This window comes from Notothenia rossii (assembly GCF_949606895.1).
Source record: "Notothenia rossii genome assembly, chromosome: 2".
In the NCBI taxonomy this organism is placed as follows: Eukaryota; Metazoa; Chordata; class Actinopteri; order Perciformes; family Nototheniidae; genus Notothenia; species Notothenia rossii.
In genome coordinates this window covers 33658906-33674822 of record NC_136904.1, presented here as the reverse complement: position 1 = coordinate 33674822, position 15917 = coordinate 33658906, and the positions used below count along the sequence as shown (strand labels likewise).

At 40.4% G+C, this 15917-nt stretch overlaps 1 protein-coding gene across 6 annotated transcripts; it reads left to right on the top strand.

The window, feature by feature from the left end:
* Window positions 1–3682: 3682 nt before the first annotated feature.
* Window positions 3683–15131, top strand: LOC307030650 (uncharacterized protein). Of its 6 annotated transcripts, none has more exons than XM_079667199.1 (15): window positions 3683–3907; window positions 9067–9351; window positions 9510–9633; window positions 9907–9984; window positions 10108–10972; window positions 11516–11694; window positions 11782–11872; window positions 11956–12054; window positions 12380–12497; window positions 12675–12778; window positions 12999–13116; window positions 13222–13319; window positions 13450–13604; window positions 13767–13921; window positions 14029–15131. In XM_079667199.1, exons 7-13 carry the CDS (start codon window positions 11816–11818, stop codon window positions 13507–13509), a joined length of 654 nt encoding a protein of 217 aa, XP_079523325.1. In that variant the 5' UTR covers window positions 3683–3907; window positions 9067–9351; window positions 9510–9633; window positions 9907–9984; window positions 10108–10972; window positions 11516–11694; window positions 11782–11815; the 3' UTR covers window positions 13510–13604; window positions 13767–13921; window positions 14029–15131. The 6 variants fall into 6 exon arrangements, 5 of the variants coding, with proteins under 5 accessions (XP_079523325.1, XP_079523327.1, XP_079523326.1 ...); XM_079667201.1 differs by having other exon boundaries at window positions 3684–3907; window positions 13410–13604; XM_079667200.1 differs by having other exon boundaries at window positions 3685–3907; window positions 12675–12766.
* Window positions 15132–15917: the final 786 nt, after the last annotated feature.

The window sequence follows — 15917 nt, the reverse complement described above, 5'->3', positions numbered from 1 at the left end:
GCAACATGATTGCAGCCTCCAGGCAGTTCCCGTTCGAGCATATGCCTTGAGCTGCACATAGCTCCAACGATCCAGCACGCACGCACGCACGCACACACACACACACACACACACACACACACACACACACACACACACACACACACACACACACACACACACACACACACACACACACACACACACACACACACACACACACACACACACACACACACACACACACACACACACACACACACACACACACACACACACACACACACACACACACACACACACACACACACACACACACACACACACACACACACACACACACACACACCAGGTTGAATTGAGGCATAATAATTAAACCCATCGAATATAAGCGCTTTGAGCACCAGGAAAAGCGTTTTATACCTAAATGTAATGTATTATTATTATTTTTATTATTATTATTATTTGTAATGTTCAGAGGTTGTTGTGTTTAATATTCATGAGAATATTTGTCATTGTTCAAATGATAATAAACATTTGCATAAAGCGTATTTGCCCACTCATATGTTGATAAGAGTATTAAAAACTTGAAAAATATTCCTCTAAGGTACATTTTGAACAGATAAAAAATGTGTGATTAATCGCGATTAACTATGGACAATTATGCGATTAATCGCGATTAAATATTTTAATCGACTGACAGCCCTAGTTTTTACCCTTAAGTCCACCCTTAATGATAGGGTGGAGAGCAAATGTCAGGGACACATGCAAAATGTTCAGTTGTATTTTGAAAATAGAATATACCTGATCAAAATGACCCGTTTCATCACTTAACTCGTTATGGACAATAAAAGCATATCATTTTTTTTTTAAATGTAGTATGATTAAACCACTTATTACACACACTGCAGTTAGCAGAGTAGTGTGTGGGACATGCCAACATCACGTACATCCAATGAAAAAATAAGATATAAAATAAAGGAAACACACTTCAAGAGACTTATCATTGTACTGATATGTGTGAAAATGTTTGGCCTTTTATAATAAGACCTCAGAGTATAATTATTCTGCTACATTTTCATGATAACAGTGATTCTGATGGGGACACCAAAGTTACTATAGTAATATTGACCCGGCTGCATGGCATTTTTCAAGTAAAAGGGTGCGAGACCATTTAAAAAAACAAAAATCCTTATCACAGATAGGTATCTAATGTAGCAAGAATTAATGCCATTACGGATAAAGAAAACCAAATAACACAATTACACAAGTCTCCTTTCAGCCACAGCTGGTCCACATCCATCGTTCTGGCAGAAGTTTCAATATTTACTTGAAAAAAAGACAAGAAAATATTAAAAAAATTAAGTCACTTCAGCCTATTGCAGCGCACAGCCGGCGCACACACGCTAGAGATGACTTCAAAGCCTGTGACTGAGGATCACTCTGGAGGCTCTGTTGTGTGAACGGACGCCTCTCGATACTTGCTCTTCGTTCGTGTATAAATCTGTTAGCAGTGGTTAACTTGTGTGGTCTGTGTTTGGTAGTGTTGATATGATTATATGTTACGGTGGCCCTGAAGTGCAAGACACCACAGCATTTCCGAAAACACCACAGCATTTCAGAAAACGCCACAGCATTTCGGAAAACGGCTCAGCATTTCACAAAACGCCACAGCATTTCCGAAAACACTACAGCATTTCACAAAACACAACAGCATTTCAGAAAACGCTGCAGCATTTCAGAAAACACAACAGCATTTCAGAAAACACCACAGCATTTCAGGAAACACCACAGCATTTCAGGAAACACCACAGCATTTCACATTGGACGGAAAAGGTATTCCTTTAGGGCAGGGGTGGGGAACCTCCAGCCTCCGGGCCGTATACGGCCCGCGAGAACATTTGGTACGGCCCTCGAGGTAATTTATAAACACACGCAAAAAAGAAAAAAATTCAAGAAATCTAGACCGCAAAATAACAAGCGATTGCCTGTTTTTCCTGGCCAAGGTCAGGGTCTTTGAACACAACACGAGCCTAACGTGTCATCACGTGGTATATGTCTCGTCTGACAGGGGTGTAGTTCTAACGGAGAGCACCAGAACGCGGTTCCGGGCCGGGACGCGTCTATCATGTATTCCAAGAATATCCATAAAGAAAAAAATCTGCTTACAGTTTTGTTTCATATGGGTGTTGAGAGATGTAACCATAGATCTATTAATTTTACTCCCAAAGTGCACGAGATTGATGCTTTTAACTTCAACATTAAAAAAAAATCTTCCTGGTTATTTGCAAATTATGGTGGAAAATAAGTATTTGGTCAATAACAAAAGTTCATATCAATACTTTGTTATATACCCTTTGTTGGCAATGACAGAGGTCAAACGTTCCCCCCCCCCCCCCCCCCCACTTAAATCATGTCCACATGGATATGAAACTAAATAGATTTGCACACATCTTGTGTCCATATATTTCTGTTTTGGTGGTCATGCCACGGTGCATGCATGTGCAGGTCATGGTCAAATATCTGGACTAAGAGGTTGATTTTTCTTTGCACAGCATGTAAGAAAGGCGAAATGAATGGGCTGTGATTTAAGTTTTTTAAGCAGACGTTGAGTTCAATCATTTGTACGGCCCTCGGAGGATGTTGTAAAAATTGAAATGGCCCTTGAGAGGAAAAAGGTTCCCCACCCCTGCTTTAGGGAGAACACTTCTTGTTTGTGATTGGACAGAGCCGGCCAGAGAAGCACTGCTGTGATTGGATGTTTTTGCTGCCAGTCAAGAAATGACGCTTCGTGATTGGTCAACGCCCGACAGCTCAATATGTCCCAACCATGGTCCCAACACATTAGCCGTTAGCACAAACTCAGAGCTCACAGTTCCTCATATCTGTTCAGAAACTGGACAAAAGTTAAACATGTACAAAACACAGACTGTCTATGTCATGGCGAATACAGTCGCTGCTTTATTTATGTCTGTATTACGTTGTTGTGAGTGTGTACGGAGCAGCTACAGGTTAGTTTAGCCTAATGCAGGGATGGGCAACTTTGATGGTGGTGGGGGCCACATAATTGATGTACTGGCCACCAGGGGGCCGCAGATTCACTTGGAACACACACACACAAAAATTCCATGTGTTGTTGTTTGTAATTATTAACAAATATACTAAGTCTGACATCTTCATTGACATTTTACAATCAAAGGGAACATCCCCAAAAAATGGGTACATCCTCTAATAAGCTCACTAAACAAATATCAGTTCACAGAAATGTTATTTCATTTTTACAAGTGGCATGTTTGTATTGAACAGGTTATTAAACAGTGGAATAAAACGATTTTAAACTATTGGAAAGCACGGAAAATGTCTGTGTATTGAGATTAACCATTAAAATGACATAAACACTGAAGAAACACACTCTTCAATGTCAGTTTCGGTAATTTATTGACAAGGATGACGACACCCTGAAACAGAGTAATGCAGCAAGATAAGCTGACAAAGTATTACATCCATGCAATTTAATCAACACAAATATATACCACGAAACAGAGTATAGTAGTATAATAGTATAATATATATATAGTATAATATATAGTATAATATAATAGTGGAAACAGTCTTACATGAATGAGTGGACGAACGTCTCAACTCGAGGCGGAGTGAACGAACAATGTTTGAACTAAAATGGCCGCTCGGCACTACCGGGTCAGAGCACGGCATAACCGGGCAGCGACAGCAGTGACACTGCCCTCTAGTGGCCGGCGATAAACTCTTCAAACACGATGTTAATCTATTTATGTGGTTGTGGAATTACTGTACGTTACATTGTGCGGTCGCGTAGTAAGTGAACACCATGCTACCGATTACTATCCGATGAACATGAACGCACCGGACATCGGCTACAACCTCCTCTCTGTCTGACTTCGTCAAGCAGGTAATGTGCTGCACTGCATGCCTCCAATATTTTAATGTTTATTGCAAGTAAATCAGTTGTAGTTACATATCTTTTTAAAGCACGAGCTAGCTAAACACATATTAGCTTTACTTGACCGGAGATATAGTGCAGTGGTGAGTGCTACAACCCGGAAATGAGTTAACATTTTACAACTATTGGTTCCCTCGTCTCAGAGTCAATGGGATTTCTCCATAGGATTTTGGAAAATAGCTCGAAATAAGATCTGTGGAAAACGAACCTGCTTGATAAATGCAACTTTTGTTCAGCCGGATAATCTCCACATATCTACCCTACTTTTATAATTTTCGAATCATGAATACAGTAGGGCCTGGCTCATTTCGTGGCATCTGCAGGCAGTGGCAAGTACTTCCGGCATCTGCCACAGAGGCCGCTACTCCGTGGTATCTGTGGCAAGTATATGCCACAGATGCCACAACTTGCCGTGGCAAGTATATGCCACAACCATTCCACAACTTGCCGTGGCAAGTATATGCCACAACTTGCCGTGGCAAGTAAATGCCACAAGTTAAGAGAAGGTTTATGGTAGCTGCCACTCGCCTTCCGTGGCAAATGCTGATATTTAAACCCGTATTTATCGCGTAAAATGTCGCTGTTTTGGCATAACTTTATCGGACTGATCTGTACACAAGACTGATGATCTGTTACTGATGGTCCGATCTCTATTTTTCAAAAAGATTAAACATTATATGTTCTATAGATTTTACTTGGAGAACGTGGTTTGTTAAAATAAATAAACGTGCTATTTTTATGATAATATTCAAGATATATTATTAGTAAGTTGACATAAAGATCTAACATTGTTGACCAGAGGTGGGAAATAGGCTAACTTGTATACTCAAGTAGCCTACTGTACTTGTGATTTAGAAATAGCCTACTTGTGCTATAAGGATAAGGACAACCAAGCGCAAAGCCTAAAAGCACTGAAAAGCTGGCAAGGGGAGACGGATGAGCCTGACTCAGCGTTCTGTCAAGAACTCGAACAATATCAATTGTTCGCCAGTTTTAAAACGCAATAAAAGGGTGGATAAAAAAGCATGCATTGTGTCTCGATTTTTAATATACTGTCATGATTGTCTTAACGGAATAACATGGTTTGTTTAGATTTCACTGATATCAATATCTAATAAGAATAATCTGAAGCATTTAAATAAAAATGTTCAACCAGAATTAAAATATTAAACAACAAAACAGATGCAATGACATTAATCTGTTTATTAACAACGAAAATAATACAAATTAAGTACATATGCCTGGATTTAAAATAACACATTTTTACATGTGTACAATCAAATATAACTGTGCTTTGCCTCATTTATAAAATATAAATCTTAGCATCTCACTAGCAGTGGCAACTGCAATCAGTTACAGCTGCCCTAAGTCTGTAGCCAAGTCTAATAACACCATTGTACACGTTGCTGTGTCAATACAGATATTTATTTTTTAATTATTTGTCTTTACTAGTAACAATACACCTGGTTATCGTAGCAAGCAGTGGAAACTCCCCTCAAGAAGCGACAATTGCCAAGAGCTTGCGTTGCAACGCTCACTTGCCAATATTTCTTTTTTTATTACAATATAGGCCTATGTTTAGAATACTATCATAGATATAGCACGTTTGTTTATTTTAGCAAACCAAGTAGGCTATTCCAAGTAAAATTGAATATAAATGATAATTTATGATCTTTTTGAAAAATAGAGATCGCACATCAGTCCTGTGATAGTCCAGCGACATTTTACACGATAAATACGAGTTTAAATATCAGCATTTGCCACGGAAGGCGAGTGGCAGCTACCGTAAAACTTCTCTTAACTCTGGCATCTTGTGGCAACTCCCGTTCAGCATGCGCAAATGCCACGGCAAGTTGTGGCATATACTTGCCACGGCAAGTTGTGGCATCTGTGGCATTTACTTGCCACGGCAAGTTGTGGCATATACTTGCCACGGCAAGTTGTGGCATCTGTGGCATATACTTGCCACAGATGCCACAGAGTAGTGGCCTCTGTGGGAGATGCCACAAATGCCAAGGCACATGCCACGGCGAGTAGTGGCAACACTCATTGTGTTCTAGTATGATAAATAAAATAACATTGTACCTTGAAAATCAATGCATTCGTTCATTTGACACGTTGGTGGTTTTAGGTAGGCTATACAGCGACCCCTGGCGGTTTCTAGTGTGAAGTAAAAGTAGAAGTAGCCAACCTAAATGTTGGAATACTCTGTTACAAGTAAAAGTCATGCATTAAAATGTTACTCAAGTAAAAGCGCAAAATGATTAGCATAACAATATACTTAAAGTGCATATTACATGTTTTCATTATAATGATTGATCATGAAAGTGTTCTCAAAGCTGGTAAAGGTGCAGCTAGTTTTAATGACTTTGTATACTGTAGTAGGGTATCTTGTGAATTTACTCAAGGAGTAACTATAAAGTCTGATTTAAGACTTGATTATATGTATCATCATTAATCAGAATCTGTAGTAAGTAACTAAAGGTAGCGTATTAAATAAATGTAGGGGAGTAGGCTACAATTACACAATTTACCTCTGAATTTTAGTGGGGTAAGTAACCTACTACGTAACATAGCATTTACATACTCAACTAAAGCACAAGTAGGCTATTTCTAAATCACAAGTACAGTACTTGAGTATACAAGTTAGCCTATTTCCCACCTCTGGTCAACAATGTTAGATCTTTATGTCAACTTACTAATAATATATCTTGAGTATTATCATAAAAATAGCACGTTTATTTATTTTAACAAACCACGTTCTCCAAGTAAAATCTATAGAACATATAATGTTTAATCTTTTTGAAAAATATGATCGGACCATCAGTAACAGATCATCAGTCTTGTGTACTAGAGATGTTAAGATTCACCGATTCGCATCGGTGCACCGGCATAAACGTTCAAGATGCGAGTGCACCGGTTGAAAGAGTGCACATCGGCTACAGTTTGGGTTGAACTCGCGATGCATCGATTGCGTAGCGTCTTTGCATCGGTAAAAAACCGATTCATTCATATAAAATCCCCTTATCTTGTCAACGTTCAGCAGAGACGATCTTTGATATTTGCTTCGCCACTACGGAGAACGAGAGTCTCAGTTATCAACACACACGGAAGTTGAGGAGAAAGAGAAACACAGCGCAGCGAAAAATACCTACAAATCAAACGTTTGGCAACACTTCGGATTGTTCAAGAAAGACGGTGTAATAGTCATTTATGCTATATAGTTGACCGCAGGTCATGGAGAGTAATAAGGTATCCGTGGACCTTTGTATGAGGTATCTTTATTACTTAACAGGTCTACAGCCATGATACATAGATCCGTCCTAGATGCGGACTTGCATATACACAGTATCACTCCGCAGCCGCACCCCATCAGTAACGTCCTGATGGTATATGTGCGCGGCACTATTACTACAGACGGTCAACTTGAAAAATCACTCGCAAATTGTTAACGATGCCGAGCCGCTTTAAAGTACACAAGTAGTACGAGGAACTTAGCGACGCACATAAAGAGGCGACATGGGGTCTGCGGCTGAAAAGAGAAACCTGAAAGTGAGACATATGAGTTAAATCACTCAGTGAGGTGTTCTGTCAGAGAGAGGTGTTTAGCTTACAGCAGCCTGTGACGGCCAATAATAATTTAAATGTCTTCCTTACTGTAAGCAGTTATGAAATACCTGTTTGTGAAAGGTTATTTGTTTTCTTTATTGTTCAGATAGAAACCAATGCTTTCTGCTCACTGGTGTGTCAGCCTCTGAGTGTTAAGCACATCAGGCTGGCAGATGGGCATTGCTCTATGGTAGCTGTTATTTGCACATTGTTAATCATGAGCAATGCATCCTTACATTGTTTAACTGTGAGGTGTTATACAATTGTACTCTGGAGAGCTTTTAAAGGTAAAAAAATAAACGGCATGATGGGATGTGCAGTACCAAATATGTAAAGCACTTTTTTGTTAATATATGATTTGCTTAATATAAGGAATAAAACAAAAATCCTCTGTCGTACCATATTGAAGTATCATTATTTTTGCATCGTGTTGAATCGCATCGTATCGCCCCGAATCGCATAATGTTGAATCAAATCGTATCGAACTGTATCGCAACAGGGGTGAATCGTATCGTATCGTATCGCATCGCCTGGTGTTTCAAAGGTATCGTTAATGTATCGTATCGTGGTAACGTATCGAGATGCGCATCGTATCGGCCTCAGTGATGGAGATGCACATCCCTATTGTGTACAGATCAGTCCGATAAAGTCATGCCAAAACAGCGACATTTTACGCGATAAATACGGGTTTAAATATCAGCATTTGCCACGGAAGGCGAGTGGCAGCTACCGTAAACCTTCTCTTAACTCTTAACTTGTGGCATTTACTTGCCACGGCAAGTTGTGGCATATACTTGCCACGGCAAGTTGTGGCATATATAAGTTTTGGCATATACTTGCCACGGCAAGTTGTGGCATGGTTGTGGCATATACTTGCCACGGCAAGTTGTGGCATCTGTGGCATATACTTGCCACAGATACAGCATCTGTGGCATATACTTGCCACAGATACCACGGAGTAGCGGCCTCCGTGGCAGATGCCGGAAGTACTTGCCACTGCCCGCAGATGCCACGAAATGCACTTGCTGTCTCTCTGAATCTAATGGCCAGAAGCAAAATGCTAACGTTATGCTATAAACGAACTACAGACCATGGATGTATAATAAGAACCTTTAGAATAATTACCTTTAGAAGTACACCAAAACATAACTGCTAACAATGTAAATGCTGTGTTGGAAACAAAGTTAATGTAAGAAAATGTTGAGTTAAATACTTTTGGCACTGTATATACAAAGCTTGGAAAAATGCCTATTGTGGCTGTCATACTTGCATACAGTGGCAACTAATAGTATTGTGAAGAAATGTCATGACAACCATCGACAGACTGTTACTGCACACTGATTGTTGTGGTCCTATTTAGGACAAAACGTTCAGAGCTGTCCTTGTTCCAGTCCGCCTCTGATTGATTAGTGCTTTAACTCGTAAATTACACCCAATGTTAAAGCTTGTTGATGATATGTGAGATTGTAAATGGTCACTGTATTTTTTTCCTTCAACAGATACCAAACCAAAGCAAGATCTAACAGCACTTTTAAGAGCCTTTTTCAATTTCTTCTCTTCTCCCTCCTCAGAGCTATATTCCCTACATTTCTTCCTGTCTTCTCCCCATTTTTACCATCCTCATCTCTGTCTCTTTACCACTTTCTCTTTTGTATTTATACGCATGCAAACACACGCACCTGTGTGTGTTTTGATTTCTAGTTCCTGAAATGGCTGCTAAACAAGGCGAGGAACAGCTAGAAGATGCCATTTTCCTTGCCGATTTACTTTGTAAACAACTGAAGGTACATTTTTTTATTTCAATTGTATTGGTTTTGTGCCCGATGTACTGATTAGGTTGATTGATTATGTGCTTGTAATTTTGTAATGCTTGTAAGTGAATAGGAATACACTGGGAATGAAAAGCAGCTTGTTGTGAAAATGCATGACTACTTTATTGAAGGAGGAAGAAGACAGGGCCAGAGCAGCATCTAACAGGAGCAGAATCCGCTGGGTTGGCAAAGATGCTCAGGGGTGTCCTCTAAAAAGGAGGAGCAGAAGTGGGGCAACCTGCCGACGTACTAAGGGTTTGTGCATGTATACAGGTATTCATGATTAACATATCATTTTTGTTGTGATTGTTCGCAACATGATTGGTACAGCATGTTTCAGCTTAGAGAGGTATTGAACAAATATCTGTTATTCCGTCGTACATATAAAAATAGGCATTGTAATAAATAGTTAGAGTTGGTTAGAACTGTTAGAACTCTTTTAATGCATAACACTTGCCTGCGATTGCCTCCTGTTCTCTGTAATTATTATCTGTTACCAATATATCTATTATTATTATTATTTTTCAGCCAGAACTGTTGCCATTGACAGTCCAGTGACTGTGGAACCAGCTGGAGCAACCTCTGCAGTACCCCTTCAGCTTTTTGGTAGGATGACATTTACTATCATTGAAAGTTAGGAAATGTGTCAACATAACATCAAACGAATACGTGATGCAATATGAGTACGCTTTTGTGATGCTGAACATTTTCTTTTTTGTTTGTTTCCAGAGGATGAGATTCAGCAATTGCAGGAGCTTTTGGTTGATCAACCATCAACCTCTTCCTCATGGTGCCTGCGCCAAAGTGCTGCCCAATTGGAGTGGCAAAAGGCAAGGTCCCATCACTTGGACAGCTTGCTGTCTTCAACTATGGTACCGGAATGGAGATGCTCACATTGCTCCGCTCCTGCGGTCCTTCGCTGCAGAGAATGCATGCCCCTTGAATGGTTGTGTCATGACTGTGACATTTCTAAACACAGCATACACACCCTTCATATCAGGGAGTCCTTCAATGAAGGATATTTCAAATGTATTCCCCCAACAATGTCACTAGTCAAGACAAATGCCATGTTCACTTTGAGACACCAAGGTATTTCACTTAACACAATTTAGCCCCAAGTGGTTATTTTATAACTTTCCTAATGTACTGGTAGTTTAAGACATATTTTTAACCTCTCTTCACAAATCGTCTTCTGCCCACTGGTAGGCCTTCACACTCGTGTAACCCTGAAGGTGTTACAGAGTCTATAGGCAGGCCTGTCATTTTCGTCTGCATTAATGCTATGATTTTAAGTGTTCTTTTTGTCACCCTAATACAGGTAATGAATGCGATTGTTTTTACTAAACTGTATTTGTTATTAGAGCGTTATGATTTGCATCTCCCCAAGAGGGTGTGCAACACATGCCATTACGAATGGACACCTGATTGGGGAGACCTCATTAGAAGCGGTTACTGGCCAGCTTCTGTGAACGGAGACACGTTATATTCCACGGATGTCTTCAAATCTTTTGAGGACCTGAAGACTGTGGCACCAGGTTTGTCCAGACAGGCCTTTTTACAGATGCTGGAACGGAGGACACAGCATTATGGAAGGGTAAGATGACTTTCACTGAGTATTGCATACGTAGAGGGCATTGTGAAAGGATGCATTTTATTTTGTGTAGATGAAACATGTTGATTGGAAATATGTTTATGTCAAAATAACTAAATTGAAAAGCTTACAATGTTACTGAAAGTAGTTTAACTAGTGTTACATTAGAGCTAAAAACCTAGCACTGGTAGATGTAGGACATACTGTATAAGATCAAACATATCATAATCCAACTTTTGTTCTTTACTGAAGAACACAATTTGTATGATGAAAAACATTGTGCTCTTCAGTGGGAAAAAATAGGATTATGTATTGTATTGTACTGTAGAGAAAGTAGAGTCATGGCGCATATGACAAAAGCTGAAATAATGCTCCTACTCTTCCAGCATCTTCCGATCCTAACCTGACCATCACTTTTCAGGATATCGTGTGTTAGGGATACTCATAATAGCCCCCCTCTTGCCTCCAACCACTGTGAAAGTCTTCCTGTTTCCTCGTATTATTCTGACATGTGTAAGGTAAAAATGTTGCTTCTCAAACTTCCAGACAGGAAAAATCCATGGAGATGTCTTCCAAAGAAGCTTTCTGGAGTATATGGCCTGCCAGTACGAGTGCCAGAAAATGACGTGTGATGAACCGTTCTCAGGCGCAGCTTCTACTCCCAAAATGTTGGCTGTGTCAGTGGATGGGAATAGGAAACAGTAACGTTTCCGACAGTCACAGAGGTACATCTTTTTTGTATGTCAATTGAATTTAAGAAGTAGCCTACCAATGATGATAATAATGAATTGAATATTTATTTTTGAATTTAGGATCGATGAACCACTTTTTAAAGGGCCGTTCATCATGGAAGACTCGGCTGTCACAGACTTTGTTGACAAAGTCAGAACAAATGTAAAATGTGTAAGCACAACATTTTTTTTCCTATCATTTTTCTAGCCTTTACTTGTTTTGAGAGTGTAACATTAAAATGTCTTTAATTGTAGACCCCAGGAAAAGGTACATGTGGCACCAGCCAGTGGTCAGCTGATCGAGAGACAGCAAGAAGAGCCAGCAGGCTTGATGAAGAGGGTTTAGAGGTGGCTGTATGTAGACATGGAGTGCTACTGAAAGCTCTCAACATGTTCAGAGGAGAAATATTTGCCTACCCCTTGTTCCTTCAAACGCAGTTTCAAGCTACAAACGTGCATTTTTATTGCACAGATATTGCTTGTAAATACTGGCCCTACCTCGAGAAAGTGGCAAAGACAATGCCAGAACTGCGACCTTTGCTGAGCATGCAACCGTTTCTCTCGGTCATGCATGCCGAGGCCCATTCCACAAAGTGTGAGGGAGGCCCACTCTTATATTATTGTGATTGTAAGATTTTTTTTTTATTAATCTATGACATATAATATGTGTATTTGTTAGATTGTGTGGAGTGGGAGAAATTTGGAGGGTGCTGGTTCGACGGCTGGGGAAGAAGTGGAGATGGTGAACAGCTTTCTGTCACGTTATGCCATCACAACTAAGTACATGACAAAATCAGGTATGTCCTCTTGACATTAGACCAACATAATTCTGTCTTGAAGTTATTATCCATCTCTTACTTTACTTTATCTTTGTCTTTGATGTAGTCTGTTTCAACAGTACTAGAGTTTTTATGAGTTGATTTCCAAACACCCAAGTTATATTATCTGCTTGTCAATTTTACTTTTAAAAACAGCTCGCAATGACATGTTGACTGTCCATGCAATGGGATGGAACAGACGGAAGCAGGAAAACCTTCATGTCGTGTTGGTCAAGAGATATGTCAAGGTAATTGGCCATGTAAGTATAGGCATGACAAGATTAGATTTGTAAGACTAATGTGCAAACCTGTCACAAACAAATAATTGTCCAAGCTGGTAAAGTGTTGGATACTGAGTGCTTGCGCGGGTCTGGAAAAGTTTGAATGATTAATTACTGTTTACAAGACATGAAAAGTTATGGAAATTTGGGTGAAAATCTTGAAAATACATCTGTATCGGCAACATCTTTTTTACAACAGACAATCGCAATGTTGGAGGGTGAGACTCAAAAAATGAAGCACACCTGCGAAGAGCTTGGATGCCCTGAGGACAAAGTCCAACAATGGGTTAATGATGTTAGAGACTGGGCAACAAACGGTATGCTGTTTCCTAACTTGATAATATAACATTGTTATTTAACCTATAGTATTAACACCTATGTTGTCTTTGTCCTCAAACTGTGTTTCTTGTTATTTACCCAAGACAACACATCAGGCGACAATCAGTCTCTCCAGATGTCCATTGAGCAGCTATTTCTAGGGCTGTGCCAAAAGAAAGCTTGCCTCTCTATAGACAGACTGGTAAGTTATTATTATTCAGTTGCAGTCATGTAATTAAAAAATTCCATTGAACATTGTTTCTGTAATCTTTTTTACAATTACGTCACATAGACAGCAATAAGATTTGGCAGTTGCTTCGCAAAATGTTAAGGGAGGAAAAGACCAAACTCTTAGCGGCAATACGCCAGTACAACACCGGACAGCCTCCTGAAGGAGAAATCCAGGAAGAAGAGGTGGAGAGAAGACTGTCTGCAGAACAGCAAACAACAGACAGTCTAATATGGCCATGGGAAGTGCAAAGTGATGGTAGGAGCTTCTCTTGTTTGTGTTTATATAATATGTTTATTTTCTGGCACTAAGCAAGACCTATAACACCAGCTTCCCAGTTAATGGACTATGACCGGTCACTTATCCTACTGGTGCATGTCTTGGTCGGTAATGGTATGCTTGCTGTTCCTCTCTCTTCAGAATCGTTGTCTTTGATGCCTACATGGACAAAAGGAGACTTGTGGAGGAGAGGGCCATAATTGTGAGGGAGCTGAGGCAGCACTGCCTTTATCTGAGAAGTCAGGCTCACAAGATCAGGATGCAGATGCAACATGTGTCATGTGGAGGACATCGTGGTAAATTCCATGATGCCATAACCAAATACTACTTAACATCCACAGTGTGTACTATTAACAAAAATTAAATGCCTTTTCATTATTCTATTCTCTATGTTCTGCCCTAGACATGACTCAAGAAGGGAGAGATGGATTAGCTAGTCTTCTAAAGAAAAGACTTGCTGACGTGGACACACACATCCAGCATCTTTCTTCGGCCTACAGCCTGGCAATCGGACCAAATGCCCCTCAATGGCCTGATGATTCTGTGGAGAACCATGACCAAGACAGTGACATCAGTGATGACAGTGAGGAAGACCCTGATGAGGACATCACACACACCCTACCCCCACCTTGAGGAAAGGACGCTGGGGCACAGCGCCTCTCTCCCCCGCCCTACCCCCTCCTTGAGGAAAGGACGCTGGGGTACAGCGCCTCTCTCCCCCACCCTAACCTGAATGACACTAGGGTGTACAGCAGGGGTGGCCAACCAGTTAGAGGTTGAGAGCCAATAATTTCCCTGCGTTACTGCAAAGAGCCACATCATACAGATAGGCACACATGCTGGGTGTATGTCCCCCCACCTCTCTCTCTCCTTTCTGTGAGCTCCCTCAGTCTCTTCCTCTAGGTGCCAGTCTCTCTCACACATAGAACATGAACATCTAAACATTTACAATAATTGACCCACACACTCAGACACACCCTCCCTCACAAAGACACACATACCTCTGCTCAGTCAGAATTCTTGTTAATGTCACACACCATGATATTGACTGAAATGTACTTAACCTCTCCTACCAGTATTAAGACCAGAGGCCAGTTATCGTCAAACAATAACATTGTGTGCACTCTCACACACAACTTCTCACTTCAAATAATGTGAAAAAAAGTTGTTATCTTACTATGCATGTTGCTTCTTTGAACGAAGTGAACATTCTGGAATGAATTGCCTTGAACAATCCTTAAAAATGTGGCTTGTGAGGAATATGTAAACGTTTGTATTTAAAACAAACCCATGACTACGGTTGGTTCAAACATTGCTATGTATTGTATTTTAGTTAATTCTCCTCACTTGATAACTATCTCAACCTTTACCTAACCTAGCTGACAGATATGCACTTTCTCTATTTTTTATTTCTTTACCACAATTCACCTATTCGGGAGTCCTTCTGTGTCAGCAACCAGCTTTCCGTGAGCAGGCCCTCTCTCACACTCACACACACACACACACACACACCTATAACTACAAAGCTGCATCCCCAAAAAGTTTATTATGTTGTTACATCGTTTCAGATGTTATGTTTCAGTTGTGCTCTTGATAAGCCATTAAAACAGTAAAAAAAACGTTCAGTTTCCTTTTGCTTTTTGTGTCTCCTGTACACAGACCCGGCGCCAGAACAAATCTAAAGGGAGGGCATATGATTTTCATGGGAGGGCACACAAAACCGTCATGTGCTGCGGGCCTGCGGCACAATATATCAAACAGCAAGGCCAACGGCATTGCGCAAAGACGCACATTTATCGCAATACATACACAAATAAAGGGTAACATAGAAACCACTTTTGAAACATCGTGTGCGTGGTAGCACAAACACTGGTAAATCACGAGCAAGGCACACTGGTTAAGGATGGCAGCTTCCTCATCGTTGCACTCTGAAAGAAATACACGGAGACGATGAACTGTTTAGCCCGCCTTGGGCATGGTTTATTTTCCTATGCACTGCACTCAGACATGCTGTGGACATGCAATCGAGTCACATCTGAGAGGGAGTTGGTTGACAGCTAAAAAAGCTATAATATCAACGACAGCTGACACGTAGGCTAATAACAGTTGATCTGCACCAAAGTACTAATTTCCTTATTTGTCTCCTCGCGTATCTGTCTCTCTCTCCACAAACTCTCACATGAAATGTGTTCTTAAGATGCAGCATGTCTTAGCAGTCCTTTAACAGTCTGTAATGCGTGTTTCCAGTCGCAAAAACCTGTGACAATAAAAGCTGCATCAGATGAAGAGCTA